Below are 16,582 nucleotides of genomic sequence, written 5' to 3'. Positions count from 1 at the left end.
CGCCCTCTTGTCCCCGCACCGGAGTTTTCCTATAAGGTGTTGGAGCACGGAGATGACCCCAGTCCCAAACCCTTCGGAGTCTGGGGTCCGGAGCGCTGGGGGTGGCGCCAGGCCCCCCCCTGGCTCCGGGAAGGCGGGAGTCGAGCCGGAGCTCAGCTCCCACCGCGGCGCTGCCGGAGGGGCTCGCGTCCGCCCCCTCGGGCTCGCGGCCACGCCGCAAATGCCCGGGAGTGTTTGACTCAGAGTCAGTTCCCCTTGGCGGGAAGGGTGCACACACGCCCCCAGACCCGCGCCAGAGCGGCGCACTCCTGTGCGGCCCGCGCGGCCCCGCCCCGGGTGACTGCCAGCCCCCTTCTTCCGGGACCCCCAGTACCTCCGCCACACCTACGCCCCAGCCACGCCCGGCCATCAAACTCCGGTCTGGAGGGCGGGCAGGCGCCGGCCGCGTCGCCCCTACCCCGCCCAGCCTTCACCTTGCCGGAATTGGCTCACGGACACGCGTTTGGGGGTTTGGAGCGGATTTTTTTTTTTTTTTCACATTTTTTCCAGAAGACCACATCCCCGCCCCCCGCTCGCGGTCCCCCGCCCCCTGCACATATACCCTACACACACGCGCGCACACACACACACACACACACACACACACACACACACACACACCCGGCGCGCACAGACAGACACGCTCCCTCCCTCCGGCGCGCTCTACCACTCGCCCGCCCGCAGCGCACGCAGCCGGCCCCGGCTCCCCGCGCCCCGCGCCCCGCGCCCCGCCGCCGCCGAGCGAAGCCGGGCTGGGCTTGGAGCTGCTCATGGAGAAAGTGCCGGGCGAGATGGAGATTGAGCGCAGGGAGCGGAGCGAGGAGCTGTCCGAGGCGGAGAGGAAGGCGGTGCAGGCGACGTGGGCCCGGCTCTATGCCAACTGCGAGGACGTGGGGGTGGCCATCCTGGTGAGGTAGGTGTCGCCCCGGCCCGGCTGGGCCCGGAGGAGGGACGGCGGCAGCGGCTCCGGGCAGAGGCGGGCTCGGCCCGGGTCCGAGCTCGGGCGCCACCTTCCCAGCTGCGACTGGGGCCCGGGCCGGTCGGGGGATTGCGGGTAGCCTGGGGCGGCTTGGGGTGGGCGAAGCCCTGGCCGAGCCCTTCCTAGCTCTGGGCGAGGGGCTCCCCAGGAACTAGGAACGAGACACACAAGGAAGGCATCTCCATCCCCCTCCTCTCCCGGGCCTCAGAACTCCTGGTTCAGCCAGCCTTGCCTACCTCAGCCACCCGCAGCTGTTTTGGACACACGTTTTATGGCCTTTCCAATAGGGGTCATGGGGGCTCCCCATTCTAAAGACAAGAAAACTGAGGATCAGCCAAGGAGGACAAAGAGAAGCAAACCCCTTTCTCCAGCTCAGCCCCTTCCCCTATGCAGAGACCTGAAAGGGCTGCGGAAAGGGCAAAAGAACAGAGGTCAGAAGAAGCGGACCCCAGAGGTCCCGCTTTCCCAGCTGGCCCCTTCCTGCCCCTGGGGCCGGGCCAGCAGGGAGCTCCCAGCTGAGGTGCAGGTGAGCGGAGAAGTGAACAGTCCCTGCGGATACAGGCCCTGCTGAGTTTGATGGAGGGAAAGGAAGAAGCTTCAGGAGGCAGGGCCCCATCCTGAACCCCAGGTCAGGGGAGGAAATGTCATGGGTCTTGGGCTCAGGGGTCATTCAGGAACCACATGCCCCCAAGGGATGCACACACAGAGTGACATTGTTACTCACACTCCTACACACCAGTCAGTGCACAGGCATGCCATTCCCAGCTGCATAAGCTAGTACCTGACTCCAGCTCCAGATCACTGCTCTCTTCCCACACTTGCTGGTCCCTGGGGGGGTGCAGGCATGGAGGCCCCAGACCCACACTCACCCCCCGACTCTCTGTCCTTGGCAGAGGGAAGCTATCAAATCTAGGACAGATCAGGGCAGTCTTTTAGTTTAAAGATGGGGTGAAACCTCCCATTGGAAAGGACAGTTGAAGTGCATGCCTGTCTCCCAGGCTTGGCCCCATCTCTGGCTCCTCTTTTTCTCCCACACTCTCTCCCTTCTGCCTCCCCCAAGCCTGGGACCTACCCAGCTCCATAATGATGTGCCCTGATTCCAACTTAGAAACAGATTTTGGAGAAAAAAAGAGCAAGCAGCACTCTTGAGGAGTTCCAGGAGGGCGCCCAAGGAAGAGACAGCTATTTGGGCTGCTCCCAGGCTCAGAAACAGCCGGGGTGGTGGGGAAGTAAGAGGTGATTTCAGGTTCCCAAGCCATCAGACATGGGAGGTGCATCTCTGCGCCATCGAGCACCCACATGGTGGGTCGCAGGGTCACAGATGCACCAGACGGCATCCAGGCCGGGAGGGGGGGTGGCTTTTAGCACTGAGGCCTCAGGATGCACGCGGATACCCACACAGGTCACCAGGAGGAAATGAGGCGAGGTTAACAGGACCATGGCTATTTTTTGTCCCTACACCCTGCCATTTGCCAATAAGGACATGTAGAGGAGGGCACGGCCCCCCACTCCGGTATTCTTGCCTGGAGAATCCCATGGACAGGAGCCTGGCGGGCTGCAGTCCATGGGGTCGCAAAGAGTGAGACACGAATGAGCGACTGAGCCCAGCACAGGAGATGTGTGCACAGTTCCGCTCCTGGGATCCCACTCAACTTCCCCAGGAAAGGGGAGTGAGGAATTGCCGAGGAAGCAACTGAACCCCTGAGGTGTTTCTGGAGGGTCTGAGCTCTTGGCAAGGTTTTCTTTCTCTCTCTGTGCCCCTCTAGTTCCCTGGGGGGAGCTAGTTTCTCAGAGGGGACTGGGTTGGGCTGGGGAGATGTTTACCAAGTGCCCAGGCCCACAAGTAACCAAGAAGAAGACCAAGATAGCAGTTAGATCCGGCTTGCTGATAACCCCCGGCTACACTTCACCTGACCCCACCTCGGTTGCCCGGAGCCCAGCCCAGCCTGGGAGAGAAGCTGGAGGAGCAGACCCTCCCTCACCCCCGTCCCGCCAACCTCCCTTTTCTTTCACTCCTGCACCTGCTGTCTGCCCCAGGGTGGGCGGTGTTAGGGGGCAAGACATAAGCTTCCCAGGGCAGGCCCCTCCTCAGATCCTGCACCCCTGCCCCCCGTTTTGTCCTGACCACCTCCTGTTTTCACGTACCATCCACAGGCCAGGTGGAGCCCCAGACAGTAGCCCTGGAGCCAGTCTCACCCCCTGAGGAGGCAGCAGCCACAAGGAAGGGAGCAGAGGGGCCGCCGAGACCCCACACCTCCTCTCCCTGCTGGAAGAGACCAAGAGGGAGCACCCATGCTCCAGAGGGCTCCCCTCCCAGTTGTAACTGCCGCCTTCCCCCTCACGCAGACAGGCCTATTTCAGGCTCTCTTGGAAGCCCAGATGCCTCTGGAAGCTGAGAAACTTCCCAGGGCTGGCCGCTGAGGCTTCTCCCAGCAGCAGCGCAGGCCAGGACTGAGAGGGTCAGGAGTAAACACAGGGGGCCCAGGAGAGACCCCAGGATGAAGGAGCAGAGCTCAGGCCCTTAGACTCTCATGGCTCAGAAGAGGGACCGGGCAGGACCGTCCTTCCTTGGGGCTGTAACGTGGCGCTGGGTGTTGTTGGGCAGCGGACCCACTGGGTCCCAGGCCACCATCTCCAGCAGAGCAGCCTCTGAGATAGACTGGGGAAGTCATCAATGTGGGAGCTGCTCCTGCTCCTCCTGGTCCTGCCACCCACTCCGCTGGGCAGCCTTGGGCAGCAATTCCTCATTGAGGATATGGAGATAAAAACAGTGCCAACCTCAGAATGGTATCCCAAGGATTAATGAGATCGTATAGTAAGTGCTCAATAAATAGTCCCTGTTACCTCCTCGTCATAACACCCACCTGATTGTGGCATTAAAGGAAACCCCAACAAGTGGACATCCTCTTCATGTTGTTAGAAATTAGTATTCTTACTGCCGTGTAAGATCTCCAAAGTCAGAGATTCCCCATTTAAAGCCAGATTGCGTTTTTCATAGCTGTCCTTCACTATGATGCTTTTTTCCAATGTATTTTCAGACCCATCACCTCATTTGTCCTCACCAGTGTATCTGTGAAGTAGCGAGCAGGGGTGCGGGGACTCCTCTCACACTGTTGCAGACAGAAGGTTGTGAAGCAATTTGCCCAAGGTCACACTTGGCCTCTGAGAGGGGCCCTCCCAGCTCTCCATGTGGACTGTGCCCCGGTCACTCCTCCGCCAGCCTCCGTCTCGTCGCCTGCAGGGGTGGCGGGGGCCAGCTGTTCTCCCTGCATCTATCCCAGCTCTCAGATCTGAGACCTGCCCCAAGGGTCATTTTAGCAAATTACCAGTTCTCTCTGATCACAAAGGGGGACACTCCAAAGGTGTGAAAACAGCCTGAAAAAAACAGGTCCAAGACAGTCCGTCCTTTTCCTGAGGCTTCAGTTGAGTTACATAAGTTCTGATCGAGTCCGGCCACATACCTCCCTGTCCCTACTGGGAGGGAGATGGAACGCGAATGTCATCACCATCATCCTGCAAACCACAGGGCCCTGGGCCAGGGTGAAGGGTCAGAGGGTGTGTGAGACCTGGGCTTTGCTCTGGGGCTATGGGACCCAGACGGGTAGAAAGGGAAAAAGCCGTGAAAGGTGGCAGGGAACCCACTGATGGCCTTGGAAGGAAAACAGTCACCCTGGGCCGGGCTGTGTGCTCCGAGAGAGGCCCGACTGACACAGGGAAAGGAGAGAGATGGTCCATTGTGTGGAAGGGCAGGCCAGCTCACCCGAGGAATCTTTTACCAACGCTAAGTGAAGCTGTCGGGCTGGAGCATAGGGGCAGAATATGGACCCCATGTTGGAGAAGCAGGTGTGGGACAGTTTCTAAGAAGTCTGGAATCTTAAGGAGTTTTGACTGTGTCTGGTAGGACAGTGGTGAGCAATGGAATGTTTCTGAGCGGGAGAGCGACCCAGTGAATGTGACGTACTGTGTGCTGAGTCGTGTCCGACTCTTTGCACCCCCTGGACTGTAGCCCTCCAGGCTCCTCTGTCCGTGGGGATTCTCCAGGCAAGAATACTGGAGTGGGGTGCCATGCCCTCCTCCAGGGGATCTTCCCCACCCAGGGATCGAACCCAGGACTCTGGCATAGTGAATGTGATATTTGAGAGGAATCAGACAATTGCAGATAAACCCGAGAAGGAAGGGGAAGATCACCCTGGGGTCTGCCCCAAGGTGTGCACGGGTCTGCTGGAGAGGTCAGGTGTACGGACAGACGGGAAGGACTTACAGAACCACACCAGGCAGGTGACATCAAGCGATATATTTAATTAAATCAACCGATGACTGTTTACTGCAGGCTGAGGAGGGACGGGGTAGTGAAGAAAGGGGCGGCGTTGGGAGTACTGAGTCTCATTTCTTCCCTTCCCTTCCGTGACAGGAGTTAAGTCATAGTTGGGGCCTTCCTTTGTTTAGGAAGAGAGCTCTGACCTTATCATAACAAAGGCCTTCACTGAGCACCCTGCATCCACACTGTGCCGGGGAGCTCTCTCATTGCCTCCTCCCAACATTCTACAAGGACTCTCAAGAAAGGAACAGTGACGCCCATTTCATGGATGAGGAAACTGAGGCTCACAAAAGTTAACTGTCCCCCAGATCAACACCAGCCCGTGATTCCCAGAAGGCAGGCTCTTACCCTCTCACCTGCGACTGGAGCAGGCCTTGAAAAGCATGTGGTGTTTGGGAAGAAGGCAAGAGGCAAGGGAGCAAGAAAGGCAGAGACCTGGCAGAGGACGTGCAGATCTGACTGCTGGAAGAGGCCGGGACCCAGGGAGGGGCTTCATGTCAACCAGCTCGGCCAGAGGAAGGGCCGGTGTTTGAGGGACGGCTGCAGGTGGTGGCGTGGGAGTGGGTCCTGCCTCCTCCCCATCACCCTCTCCCACCTGTGGGAGCTTTGGGAACTAGACACCCTCAGGACCCAGCCCCATCCTGCTGCCCCTCCTGGGCCCTCCCTGCACCGCCCCCGTCACCCGGGCACTGCAGGGTGGGGCCTGAGGCCACCCCCTGCTCAGCGCCCACCCGCCGCCTCCGCAGGTTCTTTGTGAACTTCCCATCGGCCAAGCAGTACTTCAGCCAGTTCAAGCACATGGAGGAGCCCCTGGAAATGGAGCGGAGCCCGCAGCTGCGGAAGCATGCCTGCCGGGTCATGGGGGCCCTCAACACGGTGGTGGAGAACCTGCACGACCCCGAGAAGGTGTCCTCTGTGCTCGCCCTGGTGGGCAAAGCCCACGCCCTCAAGCACAAGGTGGAACCCGTGTACTTCAAGGTGGGTCCCTGGATGGGTGCTGCCACCCAACGCCAAGCCCCATTCGGCTCCCGAGCCCCTTGGTCGGCGACAGCCGGGGGTGCCACCCAGCCTCGTTCCCCGGCGTGGCTGTCCCCTGGAGGGGCAGCAGGGTGGGGCTGGGTCCTGAGGGTGTCTGCTTCCCAAAGCTGCCAGATGCTGTGTCCTGAATGATGCCCTCAGCCAACCACAGGATTCTGCGGGCTCCAGGGGGCGGGGGGGCCTGGGGTTCACTCCCCACTGCCTTCTCTTCGTTCTCAGATCCTCTCTGGAGTCATCCTGGAGGTGATCGCTGAGGAATTTGCCAGTGACTTCCCCCCTGAGACGCAGAGAGCCTGGGCCAAGCTTCGTGGTCTCATCTACAGCCACGTGACCGCTGCCTACAAGGAAGTGGGCTGGGTACAGCAGGTCCCCAACGCCACCACGTAAGGAGGCAGCCTCTCTGCTGTGTCCTCCCCTGTCCCCCAGCCTCCCACCTTTCCTGGCACCCAGGGGCTGACCACCCTCCAGGGCAGGGACACTCCCAGAGAGGGTGGCTCTGGGGTGGACACAGAGAAGAACAGGCATGATAGGAAAAGGCCCACTCGTGCCAAGGGCCCCAGACAGATTCTCCCTGGGCAGAGCCTCCCCTCCCCTAGAACTGAGTGGGGGGCACGCAGAGCACCCCAAGACCGAGGCTGCCCCAGGCAGAGAGGCTCGGAAGGTTCCTGGCAGGAGGCTGGCTCATCAGGCCCAGAGGCGGCCCAGGCCAGCTCTGGCCACTTCCTCCCTGGGTACCCAGCACATGGGGCTGTTTTTCATCTCGTGCTGAGCAGCGCTCCCTCCCGCCTTGGCCTCCACGCAGGCCGGAGCCAGGAGAATCACGGGGATGCACGCACGTGCCGAGCCCACTCGGGGCCAATGTGGGTGTCCCTCCCACGCACACCAGCAGGGCGGGTGTGGGGGAGGGTTGCTTCCGGGCTGACTCCGGAGTCCACGTTCCCAGTTCTGGGGTGAGGGCCCTGGGGACGGGCTCCGAGAGGGTGGCCAGTGGCCTCCGGGTGACTCCAGCTGACTTGGAGCACGCGGGGAGGGCTGGCCCCCAGACGTGGCGGCTGGGAACACTCCAGCCTCCCTGGGCCCCCGTGGGGCTGGGGCTCTGGGAGCTCAATGGAGGGGCGGAGGCCAGGCCAGGCTGGAGGCGGGAGGTGGGGAGAGGCGCGGGGGCGGGAAGGGAATGGGAAGCAGGGGTCAGCCAGAGGCTCGGGACACGCGTTGGAGAGAAACAGTCCCAGCAGTTTCCCAGGGAAGAGGCGGCGTTCTCCCCGCCCCCCCGGGGCTCCAAGCTGGGAGCTGGCCCACGGAGCTGGCCGGACCTCTGCTCGCAGGCGTCCCCGCGCAGCTCAGGTCCTCCGAGGGCAGCCTGGCGAGGCCCTGCCTCCCGGCCTTCCTGCCACTGACCACCCTTGCCCCCACCATCTCCCGCTGCCTTCCTTGCCTCAGTACCACTTGAGGGAGCAGAGCCCTCGGGGACTGCTGGCAACAGCCCGTGGGCCGCTCCAGATGTTTGCAGCTGGGCCCTGGCCGGCCCCAGACCTCAGAGAGGATGGACAGGAAGCCAGCAGGCGGCTTTTTACCTGCTCAGGAGGTGCTGGCAGGGCCTGCAGAGCTTCCGGAAGCGGCCAGGAGGGGCCAGGAGAGGGTCAGAAGGGGGAAGGGGGTTTGCCCTCCCACGCCTCTCCCCAGGCAGGCTCTGCCGCCAAAGATGAGCTTGTTTACAGCCAGGAGAGGAGACTTCCTGCTTCTAGAGAAAAGGGCTTTTTTATAGGGGCCTGGAGAGCCGGGTAGAGAGAGCTGGCCGGTGCGAGTGAATCAGAACCACATGGACAGCATTTCCCGACACGAAGCCCCGTCGCCTCCCCTCTCTTGCCTCAGCCGGACCCCTGGGACCGAAATCTTGCCAAACCCTAAACATTAGGAAACCGCCGAAATCTCTCGCCTCCCCCGTTTCTGCTCCTGTGGGCTCAATGGAGATGGGCTGGCGTGGGGACTGGCCGGGGCCCTGCGCCCTCCTGGGCCTCAGCACCCCACGTTTCTGAGGGAATCCCCTCATCCCTTTCCACACTCTTGTCTCCTCAGGGCACAGATGTAACCCCCAAGAGAGTGTGTCTCCCTGGGCTCAGGGCCTGCAGACCCAACTACTGCTGAGTCCAAACGGGTTCAGAGGGTGGGACGGAGTTCCAGGGCAGAGTTCTAGAAGGCCTCCATCTAGCCTCGCTTATCAGAGACGCAGTATTGGGCCAGACGCCACTGTTTATTGAACTGTCTCTGCTTAAGGGTGTGTGAGCGTGTGTGTGTGTGTGTGTGTGTTTGATGGGGGGTAGTCAGGAGGTGGCACTAGGGGTGGGGGGTGGTGAGTGCAAAGGGGACACCCATGGGTGGCCCGAGGGGGTACCACAGGCCAACCTGGGAGTGTCCGCATCTCACAACTGAGGACAAGCGCCCATGTTTGTACGGTTCTTTGCGGTTTGTGAAACACTTTCAGGCAGTTCCATCACTCAGTTCTCATGGAGGGGGGCGTTGCAGGCAGGACTCAAGATTCAGAGGAAAAGATCTGGGGCTCAGGGGGCTGGCAGAGGTCGTACCGCAGGTTCCTGGCAGAAGAGGGCCCTAGAAGCTGGGTACAGTGGGCTCCTTTCAGGGGCCCCACGTGGGTCTCCGGAAGGGTAGTGCCTGTCTCACCAGTCCCTGACCCCTGGCCCCTCCGTGAAGGTCCCCTGGCCCCACGCTGAGGCCCTAGTAACCTGTCACCTCCTTCTGTCTCATCCACAGCCCACCGGCCACGCTGCCCTCTTCGGGGCCATAGGACCCCCTACTTCTCCCCCGTCCCTGGCAGCACCTTGAGCAGAAGGCCGAGTTCTGAAGACCCTCCTTGACCCTCCATCTCTGGGTGCCAAGGAAGCTGGAAGAATCCCTGACTCATCTTCCTGGAAAGAGGCTGCTTCCGCCTGGGCCACAGTCCCCCCTGGAGCCACCGGGAGGTGATACTGGCTACCTGGATGCCGACTCCAAGGGCGCCAAAGCGGGTGGCCTGTGGGGATGGGGGACCCTCCCTCCTTGAAGAGCCGGGCACACCCTTCTTAGCTTTTCTACTCACTGTTAGAGACCAGCGGGGATCAGGGACAGGTCTGTGAGTCACTCGAGGAACGGAGTCCTGTTTCTATCTGCCTGGCCACACGCTGGTCTGGTCTCCGCATCACTTATCTAGAGTACCATGCACACGTCTATTGCATATACAGATATATTCTATATACAATCTATATAAATATATATATATATATACATACATATCTTATAATGTGTACAGTGGGGCCCAGAGGCACGTATGAGGCTTCGGTTCTGCCCACCGAGGGGTCCTGGCAGCTTCTGGGCAGAGATCAGAGTGTTCTGGAAGAGACGATGGGGGTCCCACAGAGGCACAGAGAAGGCCATGTGGCAGGGCGGGGGCGACGCAGCTCGCCAGCAAAGCCCAGACCCTTCTCTCTGACCAGCTCCCCACATCCCGGCTCTCCACTCAAGGCAGAAAGGTTTTAGCGTGCCCTACCTCTGCCCCTTACAAAAGGAGGTGGCTTCCTGACTTGCTCCAAGATGGGCTGGGGCAGGCAGAGGGGGCCGGAAGTTCTGGACGGGGTGACTGCAGCCAGCAGGGGAGGGGCCGTGGTCAAGAAACCTGGAATGCCGGGCTCCATCTGCCTTTGCCGCTAAGACAGCGGGAGGGAATCCAGGCTGCTTGTCTGCCAGGCAGGGCAGTGGTGATGGGACCAGATGCCTCTGTCTCGTCCTGGCACTCTGAGGGCCACGGGCCTTCCCTCCCCTGCCTCGCCTGGCTGCTGGCTGGTGGTCGGTCCTGTCCGTCCATCCAGGTCGGCATTGCTGGGGATTCCCCCCACCCATGTGTGCCCCTGGGTTGTGCGTGTCGTCCTCAAGGATGCTTCGCTGCTGTGGTTTCCCTGCCCACCTCCTCCCGTCCCGTCTTCGTGCAGCCGTCCATGTAACTGCCTGTCCTCCTTTTGTAGTTTCTGGCATTTGTAACCAGACCCAGCCGTGTCATTAAACAGACTCGTTCTTCCCGTGTCTGTGCACGCTCATTTGGTCTTTTCCTGCCATCTGCCCCTCGCCTCTGTCTCCCCATCCTGAGTTCAAGACCGGGGCATTTTTCTTGGAAGGTGACCTCCCCACCAAGGATCCCCCTCACCTGCATCTCAGCTTTGGCTGGTCACGGGCCCCTCTGACTGGGGCTCAGGACGGTGGTGCGGGTCCCCCTGGTGGTTCAGTTGGGATCACAGAGCTGCAGACTGGAAGCTGGGCTCTTGAGAGGTGGGGTGGGGCAGAAAGGGAGTTTAGGCTTGTTTTAAAATGTCCAGGGGACTTTTTACCTTTTGTTCTGGAAATCTCCCTGGTGCGGATAGGATAAGCGAGGGAAGACTCCAGGGAGAGATGTTCGGAAAGGATCCTGCTAGTTTAGTGAGCCAAGCAAGCCAAGGGCGAGGCCTTGACCTTCCAGACCTGAGCTGGATGTCCCATACCCTGCTTGCTCCTTGAGGTTCATGGGTGGGGCAGCCTGTGGGCCTTTGGGAAAGTCTGCCCTTATAAGCCCTATCCCCCCAGGACCACCCTGAACCCTCAGCTCCCAGCCCCTTCTGTCTCCCACTCCACAGCCTCAGGCCAGGCCTGCCCAGCTCCCACCCCTGATGGCGGCAACAGTCAGCAGCACAACTCCCCGAGGAGCAGAGCGACCGGGAGGTCACCACCCCCGGGGTGGGCTGCAGGGGAAGCAGGAAGTAGCGTCTGCCCCTGGGGAGGGCTCCAGCTGCCTGGGAAGATTCAGCTGACATACAAGGAAAGTCTCGTCTCCCCAGGCCGTGAACTCCTTGAATGCAGGCTGAGCCTCCACTGCCTGGACCTGGCACAGCAGAGGTGCTGGATAGCAATCCAGGGAATAAATAAATTTCGCTCTTAGAAAGCAAGACCAGTACCTGGGGCCAAAAATGAGCTGGGCGCTTCACCGACACAGGCACGCAGGCGCGTGCAGGGTGGAGAGGATGGAGGAGGGCAAGGCTTTTCCAGGGACAGAGCGCCAGGCTCTGCAAGGACTGTCTCCCTACGCTGTGTGACCTTGGGCAAGTCACTCAGACTTTCCGAGCCATGGGTCACCTCTAATTTAAAATAGGAGTGAACATGAGAGCTGTCTCGTGAGGCAGGGATGAGGAGACCGAGGATGTATGCCACGGTCCTGGGGACGTGGGAATGCTCAGGACAAAGTGACCGCCAGGTCATTGGAAGCAACAAAGAGGACAGCGGGGGCGGGGGTAGGCGAGGAGCTGGCTGAGATGAGTGACGAGTCTTGGAAGAGACTGCCAGGCTTCCAGGTTCCAGGCCTCATGGTGCCTGGTGGGCTCAGACTGAGCCAGAGCCAGAGGGCTCTGGGTGGGGGTTGGGACCGCCTGGCTGTGGTCCCCACAGTGGCTGTGACTAAGAGAGGAAGGGGCATCTGTGGTCGGAGGTAGTGGGTAGTCTCTAGAAAGAAAAACCCCTCCCCATTTCACTTCTCTTGACCTTCGGAGAATGGCGAATGGCGAAGGGGCCTTGGAGATGGGAGTTTTTCTGGAACGCGGCCCTGGAGAAAGATTCTCTCCACTGCCCACCCCACAAAGAGGCGACACTGGCAACTGGTGAGTCACCTTATAGTTGGGGGAGGGGTGTTGCTTGAGGAGGGGGCTGATAAAAGTCTGAACAGAGGCGATGATGCTCGGCAGGGCTCACCGGGTCCTGCGGGTGGCAGGCTGGAGGCAGGGGGCTACTAGGTACAGGAGCAGTGACTGACGTTTTGTTCTATGCTCTGTGCTGAGAAATAACCTTGTCGCCGACCGAGCGGAGCAAGTGGGTCAGCTCCCCTTGGCGGTGAGGGATGGGGTGTCAGGAACGCGGGTGCCGAGGATTGTCTCCTTCCCTGCCAAGCGGACCCGGTGAGGCAGCCCCACAGTGACCCCTGCTGGCCGAGGCCGGAACGTCACGCGGGAAGAAGCCTCAGCCTGAGCGCGCGGGCCGTTATTCCTATTTTCCTTCCTCTGGGGCCTCACCTTCCTCCGTCTCTTTATTTATTTATTTTTGGCCGCGCGTGGCTTAGTTCCCCGACCAAGGATAGAACTCAGGTCCTCGGCAGTGAAAGCCCAAGTCTTAACCCCTGGACCAGTGGGGAATTCCCTCTCCCTTGCTTTAGAGGAAGTGGTGCCCCAACCAAAGTGAAGTCGCTCAGTCGTGTCCCACTCTGTGCGACCCCAGAGACGGCAGCCCACCAGGCTCCCCCGTCCCTGGGATTCTCCAGGCAAAAACACTGGAGTAGGTTGCCATTTCCTTCTCCAATGCATGAAAATGAAAAGTGAAAGTGAAGTCACTCAGTCATGACCCCATGGATTGCAGCCTACCAGGCTCCTCCGTCCATGGGATTTGCCAGGCAAGAGTACTGGAGTGGGGTGCCATTGCCTTCTGCGAGCTTAAAGCTGAAAGAAAAAATGTACACCCCAAGTATGTTTATGAAAATATCCTCCCCTGTTTTGACCCAAGTGGGAAAAAAGTAATTTTTAAAAGGCTATACAACAAGCCCCACATTTCCTAAGCTGCTAGGTTACCAACATCAACAGATAAACTCACTTAATTGGAGACACAACAGCCACACAGGGGTTACTAAAACAAACAACAGGGACTTCCCTGGTGGTCCAGGGGTTGAGAATCCACCTGCCAGTGCAGTGGGCGTGGGTTCGACCCCTGGTCTGGGAAGATCCCAGGCCCCGTGCCGCAGCCACTGAAGCTCTCATCCCTAGAGACCGCCTTCTGAGACAAGAGGAGCCACCTCACAGAAGCTCGGGTGCCGCAGCTAGGCAGTGGTTCTGCCGGTGGCGGCACCTGGAGAAAGCCCGTGTACAGGAGCAGAGACCCAGCGCAGCTAGGGGAGAGGAAAAAAAAAACAGTGGCCTGTCTTTGTTTAAAATTTTGAATTTTTTTGTTCATCATGGATATTTTTGTTTTAATAAAGTTTTTTAAAATATTGTATTTATTTCCTTTGATTACTGCTCCCACCCTTAAATATTGTGTCCCAGGCAAGTGCCTCGTTCATCTCACTCTATTCCCAGCCCTTTCTCAGTACATCCTTCAAGACATCCCAACTAAAAAACACTCATCTTTGGCCTCAAAATTTCCCTCCTCTAAAGCAAGGGAGTGGGAATTGCCCACTGGTCCAGGGGTTAAGACTTGGGCTTTCACTGCCGAGGACTTGAGTTTGATCCTTGGTCGGGGAACTAAGCCACGCGTGGCCAAAAATAAATAAAGAGTCAGAGGAAGGTGAGCACCAGAGGAAGGAAAATAGGAATAACTTGGCCCGCCTGCTCAGGCTGAGGCTGGCCAGCTGCACTCCACAGGGCTGCAAAAGAGTCTGATATGACTTAGCAACTGAGCACACACACCCTTAGACCATAGCGGAGCAGCAAGTACCACCAAGAGCCAGGGATAAGTCCTGAGTAACTGCACAAGGGCAGGTGGGCAGGCCTAGCCCTGGGTCCTCCAGGTGGACTGGTTTCATGGAAAGGAGCAACATCCTCACAGACCAGAGTGTCCTCAGAGCCCATCCTGTCTCACCCATCCCTCCAATGTAAACGTGGGGAGAAGGTAGTGAGGAGGGGTGGGGGAGGGGAGGAAGGAGGGGAAGAGGTGGGGGGAGGGGAGGGGAGGGGCCTCCAGGGGCAGGTGGGAAAGTGAGCCCTTGATCTCGTGTAAGTCCAAAGACAGAACATGCAATACCATTCCTTGTTAAAAGCAACAGTTTTATTGTGCAAAAACCAAAAAATTTAAGTGTGCTTCAGAAAATGTAGCCTCACCCAGAATCCATCACCCTCGCCCAATCTTCCAGATGTCTTTTGTACACATTAAAAATTTTATAATGCTTGAAATTTTTATACGTAGCTTTAAAAATAGCATTTGCGGGGGTTTTTGTATGATTACGAAAACAATACATGATCACTGCAGGGAATTTGGGGATGAAAGGAAAACACAAAAGAAAAAAGTCACCTGTGATCCCTTCAAGCAGAGACAATTCATTACTGTTAGCGTTTTGGTCTAAATCCTTGCAGCCTCTTCCCTGTGCTGACATACCTCACACCTGCCATATATGTATTGCGTTTTACGTTAAGTTGGGATCCTATGGTTCGCATTGATTTCACCGAGATCTCTTTCCTAAATGGAGCCTCTTGGAGTTTGTGCTAATCAATGGTTTATGTCCGGGTCACATGGTGTCGATGACAGCTGACTCCACAACGGCACATGTGCCAGACATGTTTCCAGGGAGATTCTGACTGGCCCTTAGTTTGTGTGTTTGGGTTTTTTTGTTTGCTTGTTTTGTTTTGTTTTAAATTTATTTTGGCTGCACTGGGTCTTCGTTGCTGTGTGCAGGCTTCTCTAGTTGGGGCGCTCAGTCTCCAGATCACATGGGGTCAGTAGTTACAACACGAGAGCCTATTTGGGGCTTGTGGGATCTTAGTTCCCCAACCAGGGATGGAATCCGGGCCGCCTGCACTGGGAGTGTGGAGTCTCATCCAGTGGCCCACCAGAGAAGTCCCTGGGTCCTCAGTTTGAAATGGCCCAGGGAAGGAGGCCACCGTCTTCTCCCAGGCAACCAACACAGCCCCATCCCCAACCTGAGGTTTCCACTCCCACCCCGGTGTCTTCTCCACTCAGCACTCAGAGGATGAATAAGACTGTATCAGCCCTCCACTCACTCCCATCAAACCCCCCCCCCAACCCCCCCCCCCCCACACAGCTTCACACGGTCACACTAAGAATGCAGAGTTCTGGCCTGGCCTGCTGGATGGCACCGTTTACCCTGGGGCCCATCTCTCCAACCTCATTTCGGTTTCCATGCTCCAGCCCCACTCACCTCCCTGGTGCTCCTGAGAGGCACATGTGCTCATTCTTGCCCCAGAGCCTTTGCACCTGCTCTTCCCTGTGCCACAGTGCTTTCCCTCTGCCTCATCTCATGGCTCTGTCCTTCCCTTCACTCAGGTCTCTGCTCAAAGTTCATCTCAGAGAAGCCTTCCCTGGCCACCTCTCCAACGCAGCGGGCCCATCCCATCCATCTCTCTGTGCCCTGGTCCAGGTTTCCCGCGGCTCTGACCGTGACCTGATATCACACTTTGGCTTGTCTGCTTCCCTCATTGCACAGCCTGCCATGAGGGCATGAACCTAGAGCCGGACTAGGATGAGGTGAGTGAGGCACTTGCCTCCAGGGCAAAACTTACAGGGCATCTCAAACCCCCAAAATCAAGAGAAACCTTTTTTTCTGTCCACACTCAGAGCCATGTGGGATATTAGTCCTCCAGTCAGGAAACAAATCTGCATTGAAAGTGTGGAGTCTTAACCAATAGACCACCAGGGAAATCCCAAGATAAATCAAATTTTAATGCATTTCTTTCTTTTTTTTTTTTTTTTTTGGCCATGCCCCTCAATTTGTGGGATCTTGTTGCCTGACCAGGGACTGGACCCTTGTCCTCAGCAGTGAAAGCACAAAGTCCCCTGGACCACCAGGAAAGTCCCCTGGACCACCAGGAGAGTCCCCCCTGCAATATATATATATTTTTAGATAGAAGTTAATGCCCACAAAATCCGTGATGGAAAAAAATCAACATTTTTAATGAAGACAGGATCCGTGTTTCCTGCCCTTCTGTCCTGTTTAGAGCTGTCCAGCTACAGCTGACGCTGGGAAACATTCCTGAATGAATTAAGAACAGCCGGGGAGAAAGCGGAGTCGGGTGGAGGCTGAAGACCAGCGGCAGGTGGACAGAAGGAGGAAGGACAGAAAGGAGGGGTCGCCCCCAGAGGGGCCAGGCTGGGAGTCCGGAGGAGCCCCCTGCCCGGAACGCAGCTGGGGAAAGAGGTTAGGTGGAGTCCTGAGAACCGGGCAGGGATGAGAGGCAGGCAGTTTGTTACTCGAAAACTGGGCTCGACTTGGTGGACATTGAGCCAAGAGACACAGTCAAGCCAAACAGCGGGAGAAGGAAGCATTTATTACTTGCAGCAAGTAAGGAGAAACATTGGGGAATCTTTCCCAAAGCAGCAAAAATAGGGACATTTTAAAAGCATATTCATGAAGGGGGTGGGTTGGGTACATGTATATTCATGAAGGGGTGGGGTTGAGTAGTATATGTATATTCATGAAGGGGTGG

At 58.1% G+C, this 16,582-nt stretch overlaps 1 protein-coding gene and 1 long non-coding RNA gene across 3 annotated transcripts in view; both read left to right on the top strand.

The window, feature by feature from the left end:
• The first annotated feature begins 647 nt into the window (after positions 1–647).
• Positions 648–10,447, top strand: CYGB (cytoglobin). The gene is made up of 4 exons (XM_040244641.1): positions 648–952; positions 6,083–6,314; positions 6,594–6,757; positions 9,144–10,447. Exons 1-4 carry the CDS (start codon positions 810–812, stop codon positions 9,175–9,177), a joined length of 573 nt encoding a protein of 190 aa, XP_040100575.1. The 5' UTR covers positions 648–809; the 3' UTR covers positions 9,178–10,447.
• Positions 10,448–11,231: 784 nt separating this feature from the next.
• Positions 11,232–16,582, top strand: part of LOC120866788 — a 9,431-nt gene continuing 4,080 nt past the window's right edge. For both annotated transcript variants that reach the window (XR_005721737.1, XR_005721736.1), the window contains exons 1-2: positions 11,232–12,043; positions 15,423–15,623. This is a non-coding gene — a long non-coding RNA (uncharacterized LOC120866788). The remainder of the gene's footprint in view (positions 12,044–15,422; positions 15,624–16,582) is intronic.

The sequence above is a fragment of the Oryx dammah genome, unplaced genomic scaffold, assembly GCF_014754425.2.
Source record: "Oryx dammah isolate SB20612 unplaced genomic scaffold, SCBI_Odam_1.1 HiC_scaffold_8, whole genome shotgun sequence".
Classification (NCBI taxonomy): domain Eukaryota; kingdom Metazoa; phylum Chordata; class Mammalia; order Artiodactyla; family Bovidae; genus Oryx; species Oryx dammah.
Note: the sequence above shows the minus strand (reverse complement) of the source record. Positions and strands in the feature narration are given on the sequence as shown.

Coding starts and splice junctions, on each gene's coding strand:
- CYGB (XM_040244641.1), top strand. CDS start 810: ATGGAGAAAGTGCCGGGCGAGATGGAGATTGAGCGCAGGGAGCGGAGC. Junction 953..6,082: donor GGGGTGGCCATCCTGGTGAG/GTAGGTGTCGCC, acceptor CCGCCTCCGCAG/GTTCTTTGTGAACTTCCCAT. Junction 6,315..6,593: donor TGGAACCCGTGTACTTCAAG/GTGGGTCCCTGG, acceptor CTTCGTTCTCAG/ATCCTCTCTGGAGTCATCCT.